Genomic DNA, 22,995 nt, shown 5'->3' on the forward strand with positions numbered 1-22,995 from the left:
CGTTACAGTAGCTATCATTATGCTTTTCATGAGTGTTTGTTGTGCATTATCTACTTGATATTCACTGTGGTCACTTGTCATTTATAATAATACAAAGTGGCTTTTTTGCCTGGTGTGTTTAAACAGACTAGAGGGCGTTTTAATAGGAGCAGTGATATTTTTACATCATTATGTGGTTGGGTCAGAAGCTTGCGTTTTGGAAGGAATTGCTGATGTTGTTTCAATAAATTGAAGATTATGTAAGATTGTATGTACAAGCTCAAACAGATTAATTCACATCTTCAAATAATGTTCAAGCTTACAATTCCATATTCTTAGAATTCTATATTGTTAGCTCTGTTTCATGTTGAATTCTTGTAAGTGATAAACAGTTCATTTGCATTTTGATTTTTAAGTAAACATGTCTTATCATTTGGCAGTCTTATAGAATGAGTCAAGAAAGACATGCATCACATCTGATATTACCACTGATTCATCCATTACGCTGATGCATTGTGGGATGCAGTATTCCTCACAGTTGCAAATGTAATGGGACACCTGGGTATTCTATGCATACAGAAAATGTGCATACTGTGCACAGTATGCATATTGCAGTGGTATGCAGCATGGCAGTATTCTGTTTATAAGCCTGAAATCGATTCCTAAATAGAAGCCATCAGTCTATACAAGATGTGAAGGTACTTCCTTTGAGTCAGTAATTCATTTGTGACCGTTAATAAAAGTGAATGTGTGTGTGTGTGTAGTATGAATTTAATCCGGACATACTACATCCGTCATAGTGTCAGTCTGCTACAGTCAGATGCGTCACTTCACTGCCATTCACAAATCCTCTTCTGTCCTCATAGAATAGTAAAGTGTCCATCAGATGCACACTTCAGAATCTGACTGGAAATAGTAGGTAATCCTGGTACTTTTCATGTACTGTTTTATGATGACTGCTGTGTCCCAAATGACGCACTATACAGTATGCACTACTTATAGTTGGCACCAACATCAATGCAACATTAATCAATTCGTGTTTTTTTTCTTCAGTTATTTAAGTGCATCGCACAGGTAGCTTCCCTTACTGAACTTTTAGTGTGAACACTATTTGCACTACCAGTCAAAAGTTTTTGAACAGTAAGATTTTTTATGTTTTTTTAAGATGTCTCTTCTGCTCACCAAGCCTGTATTTATTTGATCCAAAGTACAGCAATACAGTAAAATTTTGAAATATTTTTACTATTTAAAATAATTGTTTTCTATTTGAATATATTTTAAAATGTCATTTATTTTTAGCATCATTACTCCAGTCACATGATCCTTCAGAAATCATTCTAATATTCTGATTTGCTGCTCAAAAAACATTTAATATTATTAATATGTTGAAAACAGTTGAGTAGAATTTTTCAGGTTTCTTTGATGAATAGAAAGTTCAGAATAACAGCATTTATCTAATAACATTATAAATGTCTTTATATCACTTTTGAACATTTTAAAGGATCCTTGCTAAATAAAAAAGTATTAATTTCTCTAAAAATAAATAGTTGAAATTCTAGCGATTCCAAGATTTGAATGGTATAGTGTATAATGTTACAAAAGCTTTTTATTTAAGATAAATGCTGATCTTTGGAGCTCTCTATTCATCAAAGAATCCTGAAAAAATGTAATCAACTGTTTTAAAAAGTGATAATAATAGTAATAATAATAATAAATGATTCTTGAACTGGAAATCAGCATATTAGAATGATTTTTGAAGTATCATGTGACACTGAAGACTGGAGTGATGATGCTAAAAATTCAGCTTTGATCACAGGAATAAAATACACTTTAAAATATATTTAAAAAGCAGGTATTTTAAATAATACAAATATTTCACAATATTACTGCTTTTGCTGTATTTTGGATCAAATAAATGCAGGCTTGGTGAAAAATCTTACTGTTCAAAAACTTTTGACTGGTAGTGTATACTACAAAACGGCTTAGAATAGCGCATAATTACATGAATTGGGACGCACCTTGTTAATTCAGACGTGTAACTCTTTTCACATACTGTTTCTCACCTACTAATTAGTATGGAAGTATGAGATTTCAGATACATCCAATGTTTGTAAATGCTGCTAAGATCCCTCCTTATTGAGATTTACTGATTCAACAGTTGAAAACCACTCTTGGGTGGATGAATATGTGAGATGAATGAGTCAATGAAAAGTGAGTTGATTTAGGTGGTCCTAAAAGACAGATTGTGCAAGTGTGCTTGGTTTGAAACAAATTTTTAAATTGAAAGGATTTAAGTTGTGAAATGTCAGAATGTATAAAATGAAAATGCTAACGTCGTGAATTCAAATTGGACTGGAAGAAGAGTCAAGTATTAAAGGAGAAGTCCACTTCCAAAACAAAGATTCGCATATAATGTACTCACCCCCTTGTCATCCAAGATGTAAAGAAATTATGTTTTTTGAGGAAAACATTTCTGCATTTTTCTTCATATAATGGACTGATATGGTGCCCCATTTTGAACTTCCAAAAGGCAGTTAAAATGCGGCTTTAAACAATCCCAAATGCGAAGGGTCTTATCTAGCGATACGATCGGTTATTTTCATTTAAAAAAATACAATTTAAATACTTCTTAATATCAAACGCTCGTCTTGCCTTGCTCTCTCTAAACTCTGTGTATTCTGACTCAAGACAGTTAGGGTATGTCAAAAAACTCCATGAACATCTTGGATGACAAGGGGGTGAATACATTATATGTGAATCTTTGTTTTGGAAGTCGACTTCTCCTTTAATGTAGTGTTTTTGGTAGTATTTAGTCGAAAACAATGCTTTTTTTGAATATATTTATCACTTAGATGCCCCTAATGAAGCATGAAATATGCAGAATAATTAGGCCTATTGTTCAGTAGTTTGTCTCTATTTAAGTTTGTAAAAGAATTGGGAAATGCAAATCTGGTAATTCTCAAATTTGCATACATAAATGATAAAGAAGGATGATGAAAGAGTGTTGTATGCTTGGATCAAAAATGAACACATTTTAGCTAGTCTGTGGGGTTCTTTATGCATATTTCTCGCAACAGGTTTAATCAACATCCGCGATAAGGACATTGTCACAGGTAATGCCGGAAAAAACAGCGGAATTGTCACCTTTAGTGAGGGAAACAGCGGCTTGGATAATTGCTGTTAACTACTGGGAATTATCTAAGCATGTACCTTCCCAACCTTGCTTTCGATTTCTATACAATCTGTGATACCCTAGTTTAAGTTTTTAAACCATACTTAACATAAAGTAGTACAAAAAAATTAGTCTTTGTACACCACTAGGTCCTTGCATAACCATGTGGCTTGAACACATTATTCAGTTCGTCTCGAGGCAAAACATAATGCACATCTGCCAAGGCCTCTTATGCTTTACTGCACTGGTGAAGAGTCAGGGCTCGTGAATCAGATCCACTGGCATGAATCATACACTCTACATACTATTCCCTGTTGTTCTTATGCACAACACATCAGTCTCCATTACGGCATCATATTTCTCTGTCTCTCTCGCTCTTTCCTTTTTCCTTCCTTTTCTCTCTCGCTCACTCAGATCTCGCTGCTCCGTCCCGTCCGCAGGGTAGAATAAAAATCAATAGTCAAGACTTGCAGTGTGGGAAAGAACATGATCTTTGCATTTGCTGTGTGACTGGATGGCAGCATTGGGTTTGTGGTACTCTTGTGAGTTTGCGAGTTTGTGCTTAAGATTTCACCGGATGAGTCGTCCACATGAGAGGGAGAATTTGATCTTGTCCAACCTTGTTCAAAAGTCATCTTTCCATCATCTTTTTGACTCAAAGGAATGGTCAAAAATAGACTCACCCTCATGTTGTTTCTAATCTGGGTGATTATCTTTCTTCCAAGAAACAAAAAATGATGTTATTGTTAATTAGGGGCCTAGCAACGAAAGTGCTTAGGTACCTTTTTTATCCGTTAGTTTTCTTATTCTTCTTCTGCTTTGCGATTTTATGCCAGCTCATAGAACCACTTGTGACCAGTTTCTGACCAGTTTGACCAAAAATCGTAAGACTGATCAGCATCCTGAATCAAATGATACAAAATTTTCCTATGTCAGCATTTTGATCTCAAATTTTGTAGTAAAATGCTGTATTTTTCAATTTAGAGTCTCTGTCTCAAACTCTCTAGTGCCACTAATAGGCCAAATTTGCACTCATATTTCTGCTAATACCTTTAAAACCGTAAGGTCTAGAAGCAGAGAACTTATTTCACCAGCTTTTTTCCTCTGATTTTTTTTTGCCTCATGCAAAGTCGAATGCATACCAAAATTTTCATTTCTGTGGGTCAACTTTTGAGTCTATGAGTCTACTTTTATGAACTCGTCCTAGACGGTTTGCCCGATTTTCACCAAAATTGGCTCAGATCATTTTTAGACAGTGCTGGTCAGAATTTATAAAAAGCTTTGTAATATACCAAACTGTTTTCGTAAAGTGCATTAACGAATGAAATTTGCGCAAAAATTGACATGAGGCTATATATTTGTACCACTTTAGCGGATTCAACTTGTTACGTGTCATACCAAGCATGACCTGAGGGCACATGAGTAGTTTCGGAACAGTGCCACCTACTGGTAAAAAGATTTGTCATTTTTGTTTATCATTTCTGACCAGTTTGACCAAAAATCATAAGAGTGATCGGCACTTTCGTATGTCAGTCATTTTGAGTGTGGACCATTTCTGATTTTGTAGTAAAATGCTGTATTTTACTACATTGTAACGTTTTAGTGAGTTATTATGAATCTTATAGAATCGCTTGCGGGAAAGTTATGAAATTTGGCCCACAGATAGAGGACAGTCTCATTATTAACCACAGCAAATTTGAGTTCCTAACTCAAACTCTCTAGCGCCACCAACAGGTCAAATTTGCACTCATGTTTCTGTTAATAACTTTTGAACTGTAAGGTCTAAAAGCAAAATGCCTTTTTTCCCTTTGATTCCTTGGCTCATATCGGGTCGAATGCATACCAGAAGTTCGATTTCTACAGTCAAGATTTTCGCAATTTTAAAATTTCTGAAAAAAATCTACTTTTTTTTTAACTCATCCTGACAGTTTGATTTCAACCAAAATGAACTCAGATTATCTTCAGAGCATTCTGGCAAAAGGTTATCAAAAGCTTTTTGACATACAATACCATTTTCATAAAGCGCATTAATATATTTAATGTTTATTTTAATATTTAAGTTTGTGCAAAAATGGACATGAAGCTATATTTCCACAATGCCTTAGGGCATTCTGACCAGTGTTCATTTTGACAGCAAATTTTGATTTAGTTTTCATCATAGTCTTTTGCCTAAAATGCCATTTAGTTTTAGCTATTTTAGTCATCTGAATTGTTTTTAGTTTTAATCTTTTAATCTAGTTTTACTAGACTCTACAGTACATGTAGTTCCTTAAAATCTAATAGGTTTATTTGTTTAAATGCATTAATTAAGCATTTCTCTAAAATTACCAAACTCATTTTATAGGTTTCATATTAAGGTTTATCATGATAGACACAACACGTAACCGAGTGTGTTTTCATGAATACTCGTCAAAACGGACAATTCGACATAATTTTTTTGTGTATTTCTCCGTTCATGAGATGCGAAAGAATACTCATGTGCTGTGTGAAAGGCGCTCAGAAAACCGGACTGAAGTGAGTTCTCTCTTGCGTCCTTAAATTTATCCATGTCTGCTCTTCTCTTAATCCCAGATATTGACATTTTTGAACGTTTAATGGGACATGCAGCAAATGTATGCTAACTTGTGTCCTGCAGGATCAATAGGCTATGACAGTTCAAATGCACACATCTAGCCTAACCACGCAGCAGATCGGTTCTGAATTAATCTCTTCCTAAAATTCGGCACAGCACCACCTACTGGTCAAAATATATATAAAAAATGGACATGTCTGCTTATAATTTGGTCTTGTTAGATACCTAATTTTCTTATGTCGGCCTTTTTGGGTGTGGACCATTTTGAGTTTTGCAGTAAAATTCTGTATCAACAAATGTATTTAAACAGGGTTCTCCAACCCTGCTCCAGGAGAGCTACCATAGTTCAGTTTCAACCCTGATCAAACAGACCTGAACCACCTAATCAAGGTGTTCAGGGCCACTTAATTACAGACAGGTGTGTTGAAGCAGGGTTGGAATTTAAGTTTGCAGGTTGGTAGCTCTCCAGAAGCAGGGTTGGTGAGTAATTAAAGACAGCTCCTTAGGTCTTTATTATACCTCTGTTGTGCTTGCCCCTTAATTGCTGCCTGCAGCTATATATAAAACTGAAACTATTAAAAAATTTTGGTTAACTGAAAAGCTGGCATAAAATATTAATATTGATGAAAAACTTAAACTTAAAAAAAATGTAAGTAGAAATGAAACTAGAAAGTCACAAAATAACTAATATAAAATAAGTTACTAAAATTACTAGAGACTAAAACCAAAATAAAAGTAAACACTAAACAGAAAGGTTAAAAAATGAATAAAATTGACAAATGCACGTTTACTAAAGCAAGTATTGAAAGTTAAACTAAAATGTCCTGAGTGTCCTGATTTCCTGAATGTCCAGATGTCCAGATTTCCTAAAATGTCCTGATGTCCAGATGTCCTGATTTCGATGGAAGAGGGACTTTGAGGCTATGAATGTAGCGAATGAGTCTAATATTTAAGGTATACTATCCTATTAGGACCATCACCATCAACAAGATGACATAATCAGTCAGTGATCATGCTTCTGTGGGTAATTTCAGGTCTAATGCTCAGTGCGTCTCCTCATGATTTCCTAGTCTGATGTCAGCTTCTCTTACCATTTAATGATGGCTGTTTTTAATGCAGTACTCTCTATGAGTGCAGAGTTGTTAGACCCTGTATTGTGTCATTACATACTCAACTCAGTATAATTATATAATTAAATATAATACAGTTGCCCCCACTGGGTCAGGGTCTTGCAAAAGCGCTCCCTGTTCACACACATGGTCATTATGAAACAGCTCTTCTGTGCACCCACACTTTTCTAATGGAGACTGAAGGACTCTACAGTAGGAAAGAATGAGTCACACCTTCGAGAGAAGTGTGAGAAAGTGAGACAATGAATGTGTTGTGTTAAAACCCTTGAAATCGAAGATGAAAAGAACATATTGGGTTTAGAATGAACTAATATTGTTCTTAATTTGCTGCTAATAAACTGTTAAAGTGTTAAAATAGTTCCTGTAGTGTGCATGACGTTTGTTAGCCATGTGTTTTGCCTGAAATAAACCCACACTCCTTTAGAGACTGCATCAATCTATTTTGAGCAGTGTTGCCATGAGCACTTATTATAAGCTACTTTTTTTTAAGCTGTTTTTTTTTCCATAAAGTTGCTTATAAATATGAGCAAGTGGTTGCATTTTTGGGCTTATTTCCAGTTGTGTATTTGGACTAGCTAGTAATTAGCTGCCATATCACAAAGCGTGACTAACCACTAATCACAGCTGTGAAATTTCCCCACCTGCTGTTCAAACTGCACTTTATGACCCCCAGGGATCTTCAAGTGGTGCTGCGTGATCTGTGAAATTAATGTATATTTTTACAGTAATAAGAAGAAAGTAAATATGAATATAGTTTTGTGAAAGACGTATTTATTTCCAAATGTTCATCCCTATTTTTTTTTTTTGTATGTGTGTGCATATATTCAAGAATAGTTTGTATTTATGGGCTGGGTATCGAGTTCAGTACTCCCATTTCCGCTGCATTTCAGAAAAGACTTTTGTATGAAGCCGATCACTACACCTACTTAGTACTTCTCTTGTAAACACCCTGTACTGTTACGAACACAGGCAGAATCTCATGAAAATTGTATACAAATTATGTCCTGTCGTAATTGTGTTTATTAGCTTCATGTTTCATCAGATATGTTTTCCTGGGTTTTCCTTTAGGCTTAATAGGATTTTGGGTACATTTGGAGAGGCCCCTTTTCTAAACAACCCTGTTATAGCTTCCCAAAGGGTAAATTTCAGTATTTGTTTGATAATTATTGGCCTGGAGAGTCCATAGAATTGTACTGCAGTGTTTTTTCCAGATTGAGTGAAAAACCTAGGACTAGTTTGCAAAAGTAGGTTCTATCGTACAATATGAATTTCGTGCATATGAGCGGAAAACCGTGCAATCATTTATGCCCTTGAAAACTATGATATTGCCCCCCAGTTGCCAGTTTCTTTCTAATTTCTCTCAGATCTTTATGGCTGTGAGTCGAACAGGCCCACCAATTTTCTTTCCAAACGGCCTCTGTTAACCTTGTCTAACAGGTTCCCAAACTTTGTCTGCCATGTTTTTAGAGATACGCAAATGTCCTTGTAGACACTTGTGGCACTTCAGACCAAGACCGTGCACCGATTTTCATGTTGATAGAACAAATGGTTGTGCAGTTATAGCCACTTTTACAGCCAAGTTTTTTTCCTCCTTATAGCACCACCAAATGCCCACGCTCTGTGTTTTTTCCCCTGTGACCTTAGATTGAGCTATTACATAAGTGTTCTGAGTTTGGCGGATATATCTCATTCAGTTCAGGACTTATAGGCATTTTTTAAAAAGTGGCCCCGCCCCTTTCGAATGTTTTGGTCCTCTGCAACAGTGAGTCGAAAGTTCGACTTTTTTTGGATAATTGTTGATATTCACTCTCCAGAGAATCTTTCTGCACTGGTTTGGTTCCAATCGGGTGAAACCTAGAACTAGTTCGCAAAAATAGGTTTTTCAAAAAATGCGAAATACCCGAAAAGGCTCACAATCGAATCTGAGGTCCATGCATTTTGTCTGGCGTGAGCCAAGGATAATAAGACATAAGACACTTGAGCCTGCGACTGGCAGTTTAGGAGTTACGAGCGATTTTGTACTTTTGATCACTGTAGTACCTCCAATGATGATGATGATGCGAGCTATGCATTTTAAAATGACATCTTTTCGCATCTTTTAGCCTAAAAGATGTGGAAACTGAAAACTATTTGAACTTTATTTGAACTTTAGTTATTATGTTGGTTACATTTTGATCCTTTGTGTAGTGGCTCAAGAGTTGTCCAATCTGTAAAAACATCACCAAGCTAAGAAAAAATGTTTTTGAAGTAATGTGTAATGTAATCTTGTTAAAACTGAATCTGAAAAAGTATCGTTCAACCAGAGTCTCGAAGTCAAGGTATCAATATTGATATTGAACATTTTTGAACGACACCCAGTCCTACCTAGCAAGTGTATAAAAGTGCATCAAAATGTTTCTTTTATGTTCTAATATTGGGTAGAAAGAAATAGAAAATATAACTTAAAATAGTACAGAGTATTTTTCAGGTAATAATTGTTATTAGTTGTTTTGGGTTTAGCACAATGACCTAAGTCCATAATTTAATTTGGGAAAATGTTACCTTAATTATATTATGCTTTTATTTATTTATTTGTTTTATCCACACAGTATAAGTGGGCCTTCATATATGAAAATATGTTGCTGCTTTTAAATCAAGCTAAAAACTCTAGATACACTGTTCTGAAAACCCAGAAACAGCTGTCTAAAACTTCTTCTAGCTGTCAAAATATTGAATAATATATACATATTTTATTTTAGCTACATTACAGCTGTGAAAATATTGATGTGGAGTCCCAAGCATGGGAAATGCTGTTAATTAATGTGGCAAAAGAGTGATCTGGCCAAAAAAATGGGTTGCATATATTTAGTGAGTCACTTATTTTGGACTTGTTTTATCAGAGCAGGTTGTTTGTTTTTCTTTTGAGATCTGGCAACACTGTTTTTGAGCTTGGGAATGTTACTGCTGTGTTACAAAACTGCTGATTTCTTACATCTGACATGGGGTTTTGTTTGTGCAAGATGAACTGTTTATCACACTTCCTGAAATGACTGCAGGATAACCAATGGCCTGCTGTTATCACATGCATTCTGGCTGCGCTAAGCACTGGTGTTTGATAAACATCTACAAACGCAATTATGCTCTAACTGAATAAAGGCCTGAAAATTGTAGTTCAATAGGACAGTAGCATATTAATCACACTCTATGTTTTTTTTTCTCTTTTTTTCCCTAGGTGTAAAAACCTGATTTACAATGGAAAAACTGCTTGTCTGCTTGTTGGTTATCGGAATGGCAGTGAAGGCCCAGATCTGTCCGAAGCGCTGCGTCTGTCAAGTTCTATCCCCCAACCTCGCAACACTCTGTGCCAAAAAAGGGCTGCTCTTTGTACCGCCCAACATCGACAGGCACACCGTGGAGCTCCGGCTAGCTGATAACTTTGTCACCAGCGTCAAACGGAAAGACTTAGCCAACATGACCAAGCTGGTGGATCTTACTTTGTCGAGGAATACAATAAGCTACATCACTCCACATGCTTTCGCGGACTTGGAGAACCTACGAGCCTTGCATCTAGACCACAACCGGTTGACGCGAATAGCCAACGATACCTTCAGTGGCATGTCTAAGCTGCATCACCTGATTCTGAACAACAACCAACTGACCCTCATCCACATGGGAGCCTTTAATGACCTACTAGCCCTCGAAGAACTGGACTTATCCTACAACAACCTGGAGACCATCCCCTGGGAGGCCATTCAAAAGATGACCAGCCTACACACACTTAGTCTGGACCACAACATGATCGAATACATTCCTGAGGGGACTTTTTCCCTCCTACAGAAGCTCAACCGCTTGGACGTAACCTCCAACAAGCTCCAGAAGCTTCCGCCAGACCCGCTTTTCCAGCGGGCGCAGGTTCTGGCCACGTCCGGCGTAATGAATCCCTCCTCTTTCGCTCTGAGCTTTGGAGGAAATCCTTTACACTGCAACTGTGAGCTGCTGTGGCTTCGGCGGCTCAATCGGGAGGACGACTTGGAGACCTGCGCCACACCTGTGCACCTCTCTGGACGCTATTTCTGGTCCATCCCGGAGGAGGAGTTCCTCTGCGAACCGCCCCTCATCACCCGCCACTCTCACGAGATGAGGGTCCTTGAAGGCCAACGGGTAGCGTTGAAATGCAAAGCCAGGGGAGATCCCGAACCTGCCATCCACTGGATATCTCCCGATGGGAAGTTGGTTTCAAACACGTCACGCACACTGGTTTACAACAACGGCACGTTGGACATCCTGATAAGCACAGTAAAGGACACAGGCTCTTTCACGTGCATTTCCTCGAATCCTGCCGGGGGAGGCCCACCAGACCGTGGAACTGGTCATCATCAAGCTCCCGCACATTAGCAACAGCACCAATAACATCCAGGAGCCTGACCCGGGCTCTTCTGACATCTCTACTTCGACAAGGGCGGGAGCAAACGGCAGCAACCACACAAGTGATGCCAAGACTAGCTCCGATAAGAAGGTGGTTATGGCAGAAGCCACATCGTCCACAGCACTCATCAAGTTTAACTTCCAGAGGAATATACCTGGAATACGCATGTTTCAGATTCAGTATAATGGAACCTACGATGACTCTCTTGTTTACAGGTGAGCAATATTTACTTTTTACATTTATGCATTTACAAAACCCTTAAAGGGTGCATATTAGTACCTTAGAGTAGTAATATGTACTCTTAAAGGATTAGTTCACTTACAGAAAAACGATTTCCTGATCATTTACTCACCCCGATGTCATCCAAGATGTTCATGTCTTTCTTTCTTCAGTTGAAAAGAAATTAAGGTTTTTGAGGAAAACATTCCAGGATCAATAGGTTGAAGGTCCAAATCGCAGTTTCAATGCAGTTTTAAAGAGCCCTACATGATCCCAGCTGAGGAATAAGGGTCTTGTCTAGCAAAATGATTGGTCATTTATACTTTTTAACCACAAATGCTTATCTTGCACTAGCTCAACTTCATCCATTATGAAATCCTGTTGAAATGTAGGCAGAAGTACCGAGCCAGTGTTTACAAAGCGAACGTGCAAAGAAAGTCAAGCGGCCTTTACAAAAAAGGTTAAACAATAATGTCGGACGATTTTAAAGTTGAGGTTTTGATTTTGAAATCACGCATGACCTTTCCAACGTGATTACGTTAATGCGTGAAGTTGTAGATGTGCAGAGCTAGTGCCAGATGAGCATTTGTGGTTAAAAAGTATATACATTTTTATGTTTTAGATAGATAAGACACTTATTTCTTGGCTGGGATCGTGTAGAGCCCTTTGAAGCTGCATTAAAACTGCAGTTTGAACCTTCAACCCATTGGCTCCCATTGAAGTCCACTACATGGCGAAAAATCCTGTAATGCTTTCCTCAAAAACCTTAATTTCTTTTCGACTGAAGAAAAAAGGCATAATCATCTTAGTTGACATGGAGTGAGTAAATCACCAGGAATTTTTATTCTAGAAAGTGTACTAATTCTTTAAGATAGTAATATATACTCTTATTGCACTGTGCAACCTTTAAGGGTAAAGAACATTCAACTGTGTCCTTTTGAGGGTACTGACCCAGTGACAAGCAGTTGTACCCCTAAAAGTACAAAAGTACAAAAGAGGACCAAGAGCAATTTGTCAAAAACCCAACAATATTCGCAATATATTTGACCCTGGACAACAAAAATAGTCATAAGGGTCAATTTTACATAATCTGAAAGCTGAATAAATAAGCTTTCCATTGATGCTGGAATCTGAGGGTGCAAAAAAATCTAAATACTGAGAAAATTGCCTTTGAAGTTGTCCAAATGAAGTTCTTAGCAATGCATATTACTAATCAAAAATTACGTTTTGATATGTTTACGGTAGGAAATGTACAAAATATCTTCAAGGAACATGATCTAACCTTAATATCATAATGATTTTTGGCATAAAAGAAAAATAGATAATTTTGACCCAGACAATGTATTGTTGGCTATTGCTACAAAATATACCTGTGCTACTTACGACTGGTTTTGTGGTCTAGGGTCATATATAATGCCAAGTTTATTAGACAACTAGATTAGAAAGAAAGCTAAACAACAAAGGAGTAAAACTTAGAATTGATCTGAATTAGAATGTGCGTTGTTTTAGATCTATAAACAAAATGGCCACGGCTATTGAAACTAATTAACAATTCTCAAATTGAAAATTCTTTTAGTACATAATGAATAGAATAGCAATGTGAAGTAAACACTATCGCGTTCCACTTAATATGTAAAGTTTTGGATGTCATTTTTATTGTGTAAATAATACAGTCCAAAAATTTGGAAAATGGACAGATATTTCAGCATGTTGTTTGAAACTAGCTGTAGATTGTAATTTGTTGATTTAATTTTAAGAAGCAACAGACTCAGACTAGCCAGCAAGAGGAGAATGAACGATTTGGTTTAAAGGGCAGTTGAAAAAACACAATCAGTCTAGATGCATGATTGAACTGACTTTTGCCCTTTGAGTCAACAGCAAGGTGTTAAAGGGGCCGGTTGAGAAAAAGGACCTTATATTTAGTACATTAGCACAAAAATCCATCACCAGTTTGTGTTGTTCTAATGGATGGATGGATCAATGCGCCGCTTTCTGTCCATGCGAAATGGTAGAATAGAAATCCATTTCTAATTTTCTCTTAAATGAATAATGCTGGTGTTTTTCTGTGTATTAGTTTTTGTAGCCTGGCTTTTAGACTGTGAGTTTTTTTTTATCTTTTTTCAAAGTGTAGCCTTTAGTTTGTATTACATAACTTTATACTTCTAAAGTTTTTCAGTTTTAAAATACATTAGCTTTTGCTAGGATATGCAGAAACAACTATTAGTAAGATATTTGTAGGCTGATTTGTAAATCAAAATAGCAATATCAAAACTCAGCTCTGTTTATCTAAGCATTCTGACATAGCAACATTGACCAACCGGAACTAACCGGAACTATCTGTTTAACTAGCCAATGGCGGACAGGGGGAGGGGTTTGCAAATCTTGGGCACATGGATTGTTTATTTAGATATTTTGTCATTTGTTCTATATTGCAGCTATTTCTGCCCAAGCTGGTCTGGTTTGATGGTTTAAAGAGGTTTTGGGCATTTGGGAGACTAAACACTGAATAAAATCCATGAACCTCTCTGATTAGAATTCGCAAGACCGTCTACCTAGAGTAAATTAAAGTGTAAAATTGAATAATCACTATAGTTTATGGTGTTGATAATATTCAGAAAGCATTGTATGTGTTAGCCAATCTGTTTTAGTGTAATCTCAAACAGTGTTTCCTTTCACATACTCTCTACTCGTTAATACATTCTCATAATTACGTTCTTTGCAGACTCGCTTGGGGGAATCAAAAAGAGATTCATTTTTTGGCTTACTTTATCTCAATGGGCTGCTGCAAATGAGCCACAGTCGGCTAATTACAATAACACACACTGGCCATGAGCGTTCTTGTTCAATGAGACACACTGCAGTAGCAAAGCCATTACCTCATCATTTGTGTACAGAGCACATTGTGTGGGAAGCTCTTTTCACAAATGCTGAGAATGAAGCCCACAGAAAGACTACAGATACATCTCGACCTATTTTTTTTTACTAGAGAACCAGCTGGCTGATACCCCGTGTTGTTATCAAGTGCTCCCTTCTCAGTTAACACATTTAGCAACAGAGCGGTCGCAGTGAAACATAGACTATAATCGAATTTTCGCCACAAAAACAAGGCCAGTGAAATTTTTTTCTGCAATAAAGCTGCAGAAAAGTGGCATAAACTTATAATGGAGACAATCCTCTGTTAAACCTGTCCTAGGTTAAGTGTCTTGCCCATGGGCACAGTGATGAGGGCTGTTATCTTGATTCTTTGAGTTCTGAAAGCTTCTGACTATCACTCCTGAGCTTTAAGTCACTCACATTTTAGTTTCGTAACACAATGTATTTCTGACTTATACAGAATATTCAATGAGAAATTGATTGGATTTTGCATTGTGGATGTTAAGTAGTCTGGTGTATGAGGGGACTCAAAAAGCAAGGTCATTTTACAGAGGAAACATTTTGGACTAACAGCTTTTTGCTCTGGAATAAGGTGCACCAATGATCATGCACAATAAGGCCAGGAAGGTGCATTAGGGATAGTTCACCTAAAAATTAAAATGACCCCATGATTTACTCACTGTCAAGTTCTTTTAGACGAATACAATCATGTTCTGGCTCTTCCAAGCTTTATAATGGCTGTGAATGGGTGTTGAGATTTTGGATAGAAATGTATGGATATCAGTGTTTCCCCTGCCATTATATTAGGGCCCGAAGTAGTGAAATAGCATTATGTGATTTATCTTATTTACACAACGGCATGTCATTTCTGTCTCTAACATTACGTGGTCACGTGTCTACAATTTCTCCACCGTTAAAATGTAGACAGGATTGCGGAGTCCATTCTTAAAAACGGAATTTACTCTATAGTGCAGGATGCCGCAGAATTCGTCAATTTTTGGTTTAAGAAATCAAAAGTAGGTCTCTCACTTAATTCAGATCATGATATGGACTAGTGTCTGTGTTAAACGCAACAATATTAAAACGCAACAAGACGGTTTAAATATGAATCCTCCATGTTCCACTTGGCTTGTATGAGTGAATGGCAGAGATGCGGCTTTGTTTACTATACAAATAATGAAGCACACGTGACGCTCGCGGTTTTTTTCTGCCTCTGCGTCTCATTATATGACGACATAAACGCATAAACGTAATCTCCAGAGCTGCTGTGAGAGTCACTTAATGTAAATTTTACCGTTTCATTTATGAAAATTAGCATCATACCGTAGTGTATACACACAAAAACTAATCGGGAACTTGTCAAAATAAAACTACGGTTAACATTTAACAGAAATGTATTAGTCTTGTATTATTTTTGTACAGTATAATGTAGGTGTTTAAATATTCCTATTTCTGGCAAATTTAATTAAATAATTAAATGCAGAAATTATAATAATAACAGAAATAACAGAAAAACTCTGTTTGTTTGGCAACAAATAAAAAGGTTTAATTTTCATTTCATTAAAAATAAATAAATATTTAATGCCTGTATTTGATTATCAGAAAAATTAAAACACAAGAATTTCTGAAAAAAAGAAAGAAAAAGATTGTAGGGCCCTATTGTTCAAAATGTTGAAACTGAGATTTTTCAACTTATTTTTTCACTGAAATAAATGTTTTTGTTATTACACAGAGAGTAATGTATCGAAAAAAGTACCGTACTGTTGGTAATCCCCCCCAAACCTGGAATCCTAGGGGAAACACTGGATATTTTTCATACACTAATGCATCGATTCACTTCAGAAGGCCTTTATTAACCCCCTGGAGCCACACGGAGCACTTTTTATGATGGATGGATACACTTTATTGGACTTCAACATCTCAACACCCGTTCACTGCCATTATAAAGCTTGGAAGAGCCAGGAAATTTTTAATATAACTCCAGTTGTGTTTGTTTGAAAGAAAAAAGTCATATACACCTAGATTGACTTGAGGGTGAGTCAGTCATGAGGTAATTTTCATTTTTGGGCGAACTGTCCCTCTAAGGAAATACAGTTTATTTTGATTTCACCAATACCAGTATCTTCTCTAATAAAGAAAAACAAACTTAAATGATTTTTCTTTTACTTGCTTTCATTTTTCAAAGGTAAAAACAAATACTTGAATAATTGAAAGTGAATATTTTTACTCAGGCAGAAAATCATACTTTTTAATCCATGTAATTTCATTTAGACCTTCAAAGTACAAAGCACATAATTCAGCACATAATACTCATCAAAATGTGTGTTCATTTCTCAGAGGTGTAAAATACTTGAGTTAGTTGTGCTCAATTATTTTATGGGAACTTTTGACATTACTCAAGTTCTGTTGAAAGTGAAGACTGTTACTCAATTATATTTTAAAGGCAGAAAATAATACTTTGTAATCCTTGTAATTTTATTATGTGTACACTCTTCAAAGGACAGAGTACACATTTCACTGCTCATCATGCCACAAATCTAAAAAATAAGCTATGTTTTTGTCTGTTCTACTGAGCTAGCAAGTCCGATCTCATTTCCTTAAACTTAAAGCTAAAAAACAATCAGTGTAAAATTTATTTAGCTACAGCTGTGGTCATTTATGTTCTTTTTTTTTTTTTTAGTCACCTCAGTGTAGAGTTTTTGATCTAAAACGGTGCTAACCCTAAGCAAATCTAGCTTGAGATGATCACTGATCAGTCCAAGAACAACTAAAGCATCAACAAAACTGTGATTAAAAGAAATGTTCTGCAGAGTTTGAGCATCGAAGTTAATGAGAAATCTCCTACTGATTTCATCAGTCTTTTCAAGAGCCAAGCAGTGCTCTTTAGGCTACTATTAAATATTAAGTACAATTAAATGGGAAACTTTTTCTTTCGTATTTGGCTGAATACTTTATGTACAACTTTGATATAGTACCCATACTTACCAGAAATATCTCTCTTCTTTTTTCTTTACCCAGTAATTGTTGTCATTGCCAAGCATTGTAAACTTTTCAACCTCTTCACGTTAACAGCGCCAACTGCCTGCTAGTATCGAGAAACTCCTCCACAGAGGAAAGTGACGCTACACAGACATAGTGACACTAATAGATTCTAGGCAGTGAGCTAATTAGATGTTACATTTAACAATAAGGCATCCAGAAATAGGAGGATATATTCAAGCCTCACTGCATAAAATTAGTACTTACTCAAACAGTGGAACCATGCAAATATTTTCAGCCATTTTGTGAAACGTGACCCTAGCGACTAGCCTCTTGACACCATTAAACACATTTTTAGTTAGTCCAAACAACCCTGCAATTAAAATGCTGGGCTCATTCGTTTGTGTGTATGACGGCGGACGCACTCACCCAGCATACTGAAACGCTTTGACCGGCTGGGGCGCGAGGCCGCTTCTACTAAGAACCTTTGTGCTCCAAATCCAGTCGGTTTGCATGGGAAATCACAGAGCGCTTCTTTCAGCAGGCTGAATGAGCTGAATGTTTGCCAGGCTGCAGAGGAGACAGGTGGGGCGCGTGGGGAAGGATGATAAGAGATGCCATTGTTCACGTCTGAAGTGAACGGTTCAGAGAGTGATAGCAGACCCCAGGCTCCTGCAGGTACAGCAGGACTTCCTGTAGATACAGCACCGAAGCAGATTTACCGCCGCTTCAGACTTACACGCTCTAGATTATGTGATTAAACATGCCTGCAGCAGAGTAAACATGGTAGAGATAAGAGATAGCCCTGATATCACAGTTTGTTTTACGTGTTTATTGTAACATGCTCAGAATAGTATAAGACGTACTCTGCATGCTCTGTGCCTGAGCCTGCTACACAAATAAAAATCCTCCAGTATTAGCATATTTATCAATAGCTTAGTACCGGTGCGCTCCTGTACAGAGCGCTCCGATGTGCAATCTTCTCTATCCTGCTCTCTGCTTAGATTATGAAAATCATATATTGGTGTGGGGTTTTGATTCCAGAACAGAAACCAAAATGAGAATCATACCACTGGCCCGCTTGAAGTACTGTAATGTCAAAAAAGAACACAAGAAACTTTCACGTGTTCACGAGAAATTATGGCATGCTCACGAAACTTTTACATGCTCACAAGAAGCTTGCCTGTCCTCACGAGAAACATTCACATGCTCACGAGAAATGTTTGCGTTTTCACAAGAAACAATGGTGTGCTCACGAGAAACATTAACATTTTCACAAGAAACAATGACGTGTTCACATGAAACTTTCACGTGTTCACAAGAAACTGCTGTGCTCACGAGAAACGTTTGCATTTTCACAAGAAACAATGGCATGCTCACGAGAAACTTTCACATGCTCACAAGAAGCTTGCATGTGCTCACGAGAAACATTTCTCATGCTCACGAGAAATGTTCGCAATTTCACAATAAACAATGCGTTCACAAGAAACTCATTTTCACAGGAAACAATGGCGTGCTCACGAGAAACTTTCACGCGCTCACAAGAAACTTGCATGTGCTCATTAGAAAACAATGGTGTGCTCACAAGAAACTTTCACATGCTCACAAGAAACTTGCATGTGCTCATTAGAAACTATGCTGTGCTCACAAGAAACGTTCGCATTTTTACAAGAAACAATGGCACGCTCACGAGAAACTTTCACATGCTCACGAGAAATGTTCGCATTTCACAAGAAACAATGGCATGTTCACGAGAAACAATGGTGTGCTTATGAGAAACTCACATGCTCACAAGAAACTTGAATGTGCTCACGAGAAACGTTCGCATTTTCACACGAAAACAATTGTGTGCTTATGAGAAACTCACATTTTCACGAGAAAAAATGGCGTGCTCACGAGATACTTTCACATGTTCACAAGAAATTATGGCGTGCTCACTAGAAGCTCACATGCTCACGAGAAACTTTCACATGCTCACGAGAAACTGGTGTGCTCACGAGAAACTTGCGTGTGTTTTTTTATTTTAAAATGTATTTTTAAACACCTTGAAGTAATGTCAGTATTTTTTCTAAATTATGTTTTGCTTAATTTGTATTTGTTTCACGTGAGTCATAATTTATTTTTTTTAGTTTAGTTCAGTTTGAATAGTTCTTTCTGTTTGTTCAGTTGTGGTGTCCACCACTCAGCTGGTAGTAGCTTTATACAATATCTCTACTATATTTATACAATTAAGTGCTTAAATATACATTTCCGTTCAAAAGTTTGGGGTCATTTTTCTTTTTTTGCAAGGATGTATTACATTTATAATGTTAAAAATATTTATTTTAAAATAAATAGTGTTCTGACAAAAATATATATCACGGGTTCTACAGAAATATTAAGCAGCACAACAGTTTATCAACAACTTGAGCAACAAATCAAAACAATTTTTAAAAATCGTGCCACTCAAGACTGGAGTAAAAAACTGCTGAAAATTCAGCTTTGCAAAACATAAATTAATAAAAATAAAAAGTTTTTTTTATAATGGAATAATATTTAGTATTTTTGATTAAACAAATGCAGCTTTAGTGAACATTACACTTTTTTTAAAAAGCATCAAAATGTTTTATGATATATAAAACATGCTGTTTTTATTCACTTTTGAATAATGAATTTTGAATGAATTAAAAAAAAAATGAATTGCTACAAAAAGCCAAATATTGTAAAAAAAAAAAAAAAAAGATAAGTTACATTACCTAAAACGCGCGCCCCCCCCTTCTTTATGCACATATGCGAAGATTATGCTCTCGGTAGATGTAAATTCAAATTTTGCAGGAACTGCTACCACTCTTGAGGTTGTTAAAAAGGTGTAAGGCTATTTAATAAATGAATGATGAATGAAACATGTCATGTTTTATTCTAACACTCTTCATTTCTTCACCCAACAGAATGATTCCCCCAACGAGTAAAAACTTCCTGGTGAATAACCTGGCCGCCGGGACGCAGTACGACCTCTGCGTGCTGGCCATTTACGACGACGGCATTACCTCCCTGACGGCTACGCGGGTTGTGGGCTGCGTGCAGTTCACCACCGAATCCGAATATCTGCGCTGCCACTTCATGCAGTCCCAGTTTCTGGGCGGCACCATGATAATCATCATCGGGGGCATAATCGTCGCCTCCGTCCTCGTCTTCATCATCATCCTCATGATCCGCTACAAGGTGTGCAACAGCGGCGACTCCGCCAAGGGGACCTCGGTCACCGACGTGCACTCGCAAACCAACGGCTCGCAAGGATGTACCGTCACGCCGTCCGCGTCCAAACAAGGTGCTTTGAGCTTGGAGGAGGGCGAGGGGTGTAAAAAGAGCTCCGCCGCACCTCTTCCTCCGCCTCCAGATTCCCAAACCCACACCTCAGAGACCTCCATCCCAGACTGCTCCACCTCCACTTCCCTGGTTAGCCAAAGCTGGACAACTCCCGGCTCTTCAGGGTCACTAAAGCCAAAGCGCAAACCAGCGCCAAAACCCGTCCCGGCCGCCACCGCCGAGCCCAAAGTAGAGGCGCTGCCCAACGCAGAGACGCAAAACACCAACCGCAACAACTCCACCGCTCTTCAGCAGGCCGTCCCACCCCCTCCATCCCGCTTCAAAGACACTCCAATTTTAAGGAGGGCTCGTCCGTCTTCGTCCAAGTATATGACACTGCCCGTGGAAGGAGCGCGGGCTAAACGCAGGTACTCTTTGAACGAGAACCTGTCGAAACATCACTGCTACATTGGCTCGCAGAAGCTGGGCAACGTGGTTTGCAAGCGGAGTATGTCCGTGAACGGGATGCTAGTCCAAATGGCGAACTCTAATCTAGACAGTGAGAAAACTGCTTTTTCCAGTTCAGAGTGGATTCTAGAAAGCACCGTGTGAATGTACAACTGCTGGAGACTAGATGGAGTGCCTGCATCTCATTGTGTACGTGTGTGTGTGTGTGTATGTGTGTGTGTCTGGATGGGTGTGTATAGGCGCTCATAGTATATAGATGTGTGTGGTCGTATGAATGTGCACGTTTTGCACCATTTCTTTCGTTTCCATCTGCAAATCATATTTTCTGCTGTCTTTTTATTAATGTTTTCTGGAAACCCATGGATTAATGTGGATATTTGCCTTGAGGGAGGTGTGAGAGCCGCTTTGAGCAAGATCCATCGCCCGAGAGAGACACGCCTCCATCTTCACTGCACACGCCGAGCGTCACGGTAAGAGGAAAGCATCGGTGCCTTCCTGTGTCCTCTTACCAGGGGCTCCTTCTGGATACGAGCTTTGTGTCAGTTACACGGATGGAAGGATACATAAGAGATTTCACAAAAAAGCCTTTCTATTCGAGGAAATGACATTTCCTGCATATTATAGAGAAACTTCTACTAAAAAAAAAAAACAACTATATAAGGACTTGATACTGGGACCTGTTATTAAATTGATATTTTTTAAAAAATCAAGCTTTTTCTTTTCAGTGACAACATTGATTTTGCCTTTGTTTTAAGGCACAGAAAATCCATGTACAGAAAGACAACATCTGCTGTGTTCTTATGTTGTGTAAAATAATAAAAAAAACAAAACTATTCCGTTTGTGTCGTTATGAACGTTAAAAAAAAAATTACAGTAATGAACGTAGCCTTGAAAGATGATTTACAAATGCTTTGAAATCCCCATAATGCCCATGTGTTTCAGAATTTATGGGATGGCACCTGTACAATTCACAGATATATTCAGTGTCATATTTATTGTCATATTACTACCAGTCAAAAGTTTTTGAACTGTAATGTTTTTTAAAGAAGTCTCTTCTGCTCACCAAGCCTGCATTTACTTGATTTAAAAAATAGCAGTAAAATTGTGAAATATTTTACTATTTAAAATAACTGCTTTCTATTTAAATATATTTTAAAATGTAATTTATTATCTGTGATCAAAACTAAATTTTCAGCATCATTACTCCAGTCTTCAGCCTTTAGCTGAAATTAATTAAGAGTGATGATAAAGACATTTATAATGTCCCAAACATTTCTATTTCAGACAAAAATGCTGTTGTTCTAAACTTTTTATTCATCAAAGAAACCTGAAAAAAATCTACTCAGCTGTTTTCAACATAATAATTATAATATATGTTTTTTGAGCAGCGAATTAGAATATTAGAATATATTTCTGAAGGATTATGTGACTGGAGTAATGATGCTAAAAAATCAGCTTTGAAATCACAGGAATAAATTACATTTTAAAATATATTCAAATTAAAAACAGTTATTTTAAATAGCAAAAATATTTCTGAATTTTTTTGTTTTTGCTGTACTTTAGATTAAATAAAAAATGTACTGTTCAAAAACTTTTGACTGGTAATGTACATTCAAAGACATCATCCTGCTTGATTGTTGGTCAAGTAAGTCACATGATTACAAATTGGTCTTTGCATTAACCACAAAGTAGACAAAAAAGCAATAAATGCCTCTGAAATAATAAATAATGCCATAAACAACTAACAGATGTAACATACTTGCATACTTAATTGATCACAAAAATAAGAAACATATAAATAAAAGATATTTACACAGATGTCTGATAATGTCATATTGCTGTACAATAATAATATTTCAAAAATTTTTACTGTAAGTCCACATTCTTAAATACATTTTTAGAGTATTTTTTA

The 22,995-nt window shown here is 37.1% G+C and overlaps 1 protein-coding gene across 1 annotated transcript in view; it reads left to right on the forward strand.

The window, feature by feature from the left end:
• lrfn5a (leucine rich repeat and fibronectin type III domain containing 5a) overlaps positions 1–21,916 on the forward strand; it is a 63,082-nt gene extending 41,166 nt beyond the window's left edge. The window contains 3 exon segments of the mRNA XM_051134131.1: positions 10,065–11,173; positions 11,175–11,473; positions 20,258–21,916. Coding sequence (XP_050990088.1) covers positions 10,085–11,173; positions 11,175–11,473; positions 20,258–21,227 — 2,358 coding nt within the window. The 5' untranslated portion in view covers positions 10,065–10,084 and the 3' untranslated portion in view covers positions 21,228–21,916.
• The last annotated feature ends 1,079 nt before the right edge of the window (positions 21,917–22,995 follow it).

Source organism: Labeo rohita, chromosome 17 (assembly GCF_022985175.1).
Source record: "Labeo rohita strain BAU-BD-2019 chromosome 17, IGBB_LRoh.1.0, whole genome shotgun sequence".
Classification (NCBI taxonomy): domain Eukaryota; kingdom Metazoa; phylum Chordata; class Actinopteri; order Cypriniformes; family Cyprinidae; genus Labeo; species Labeo rohita.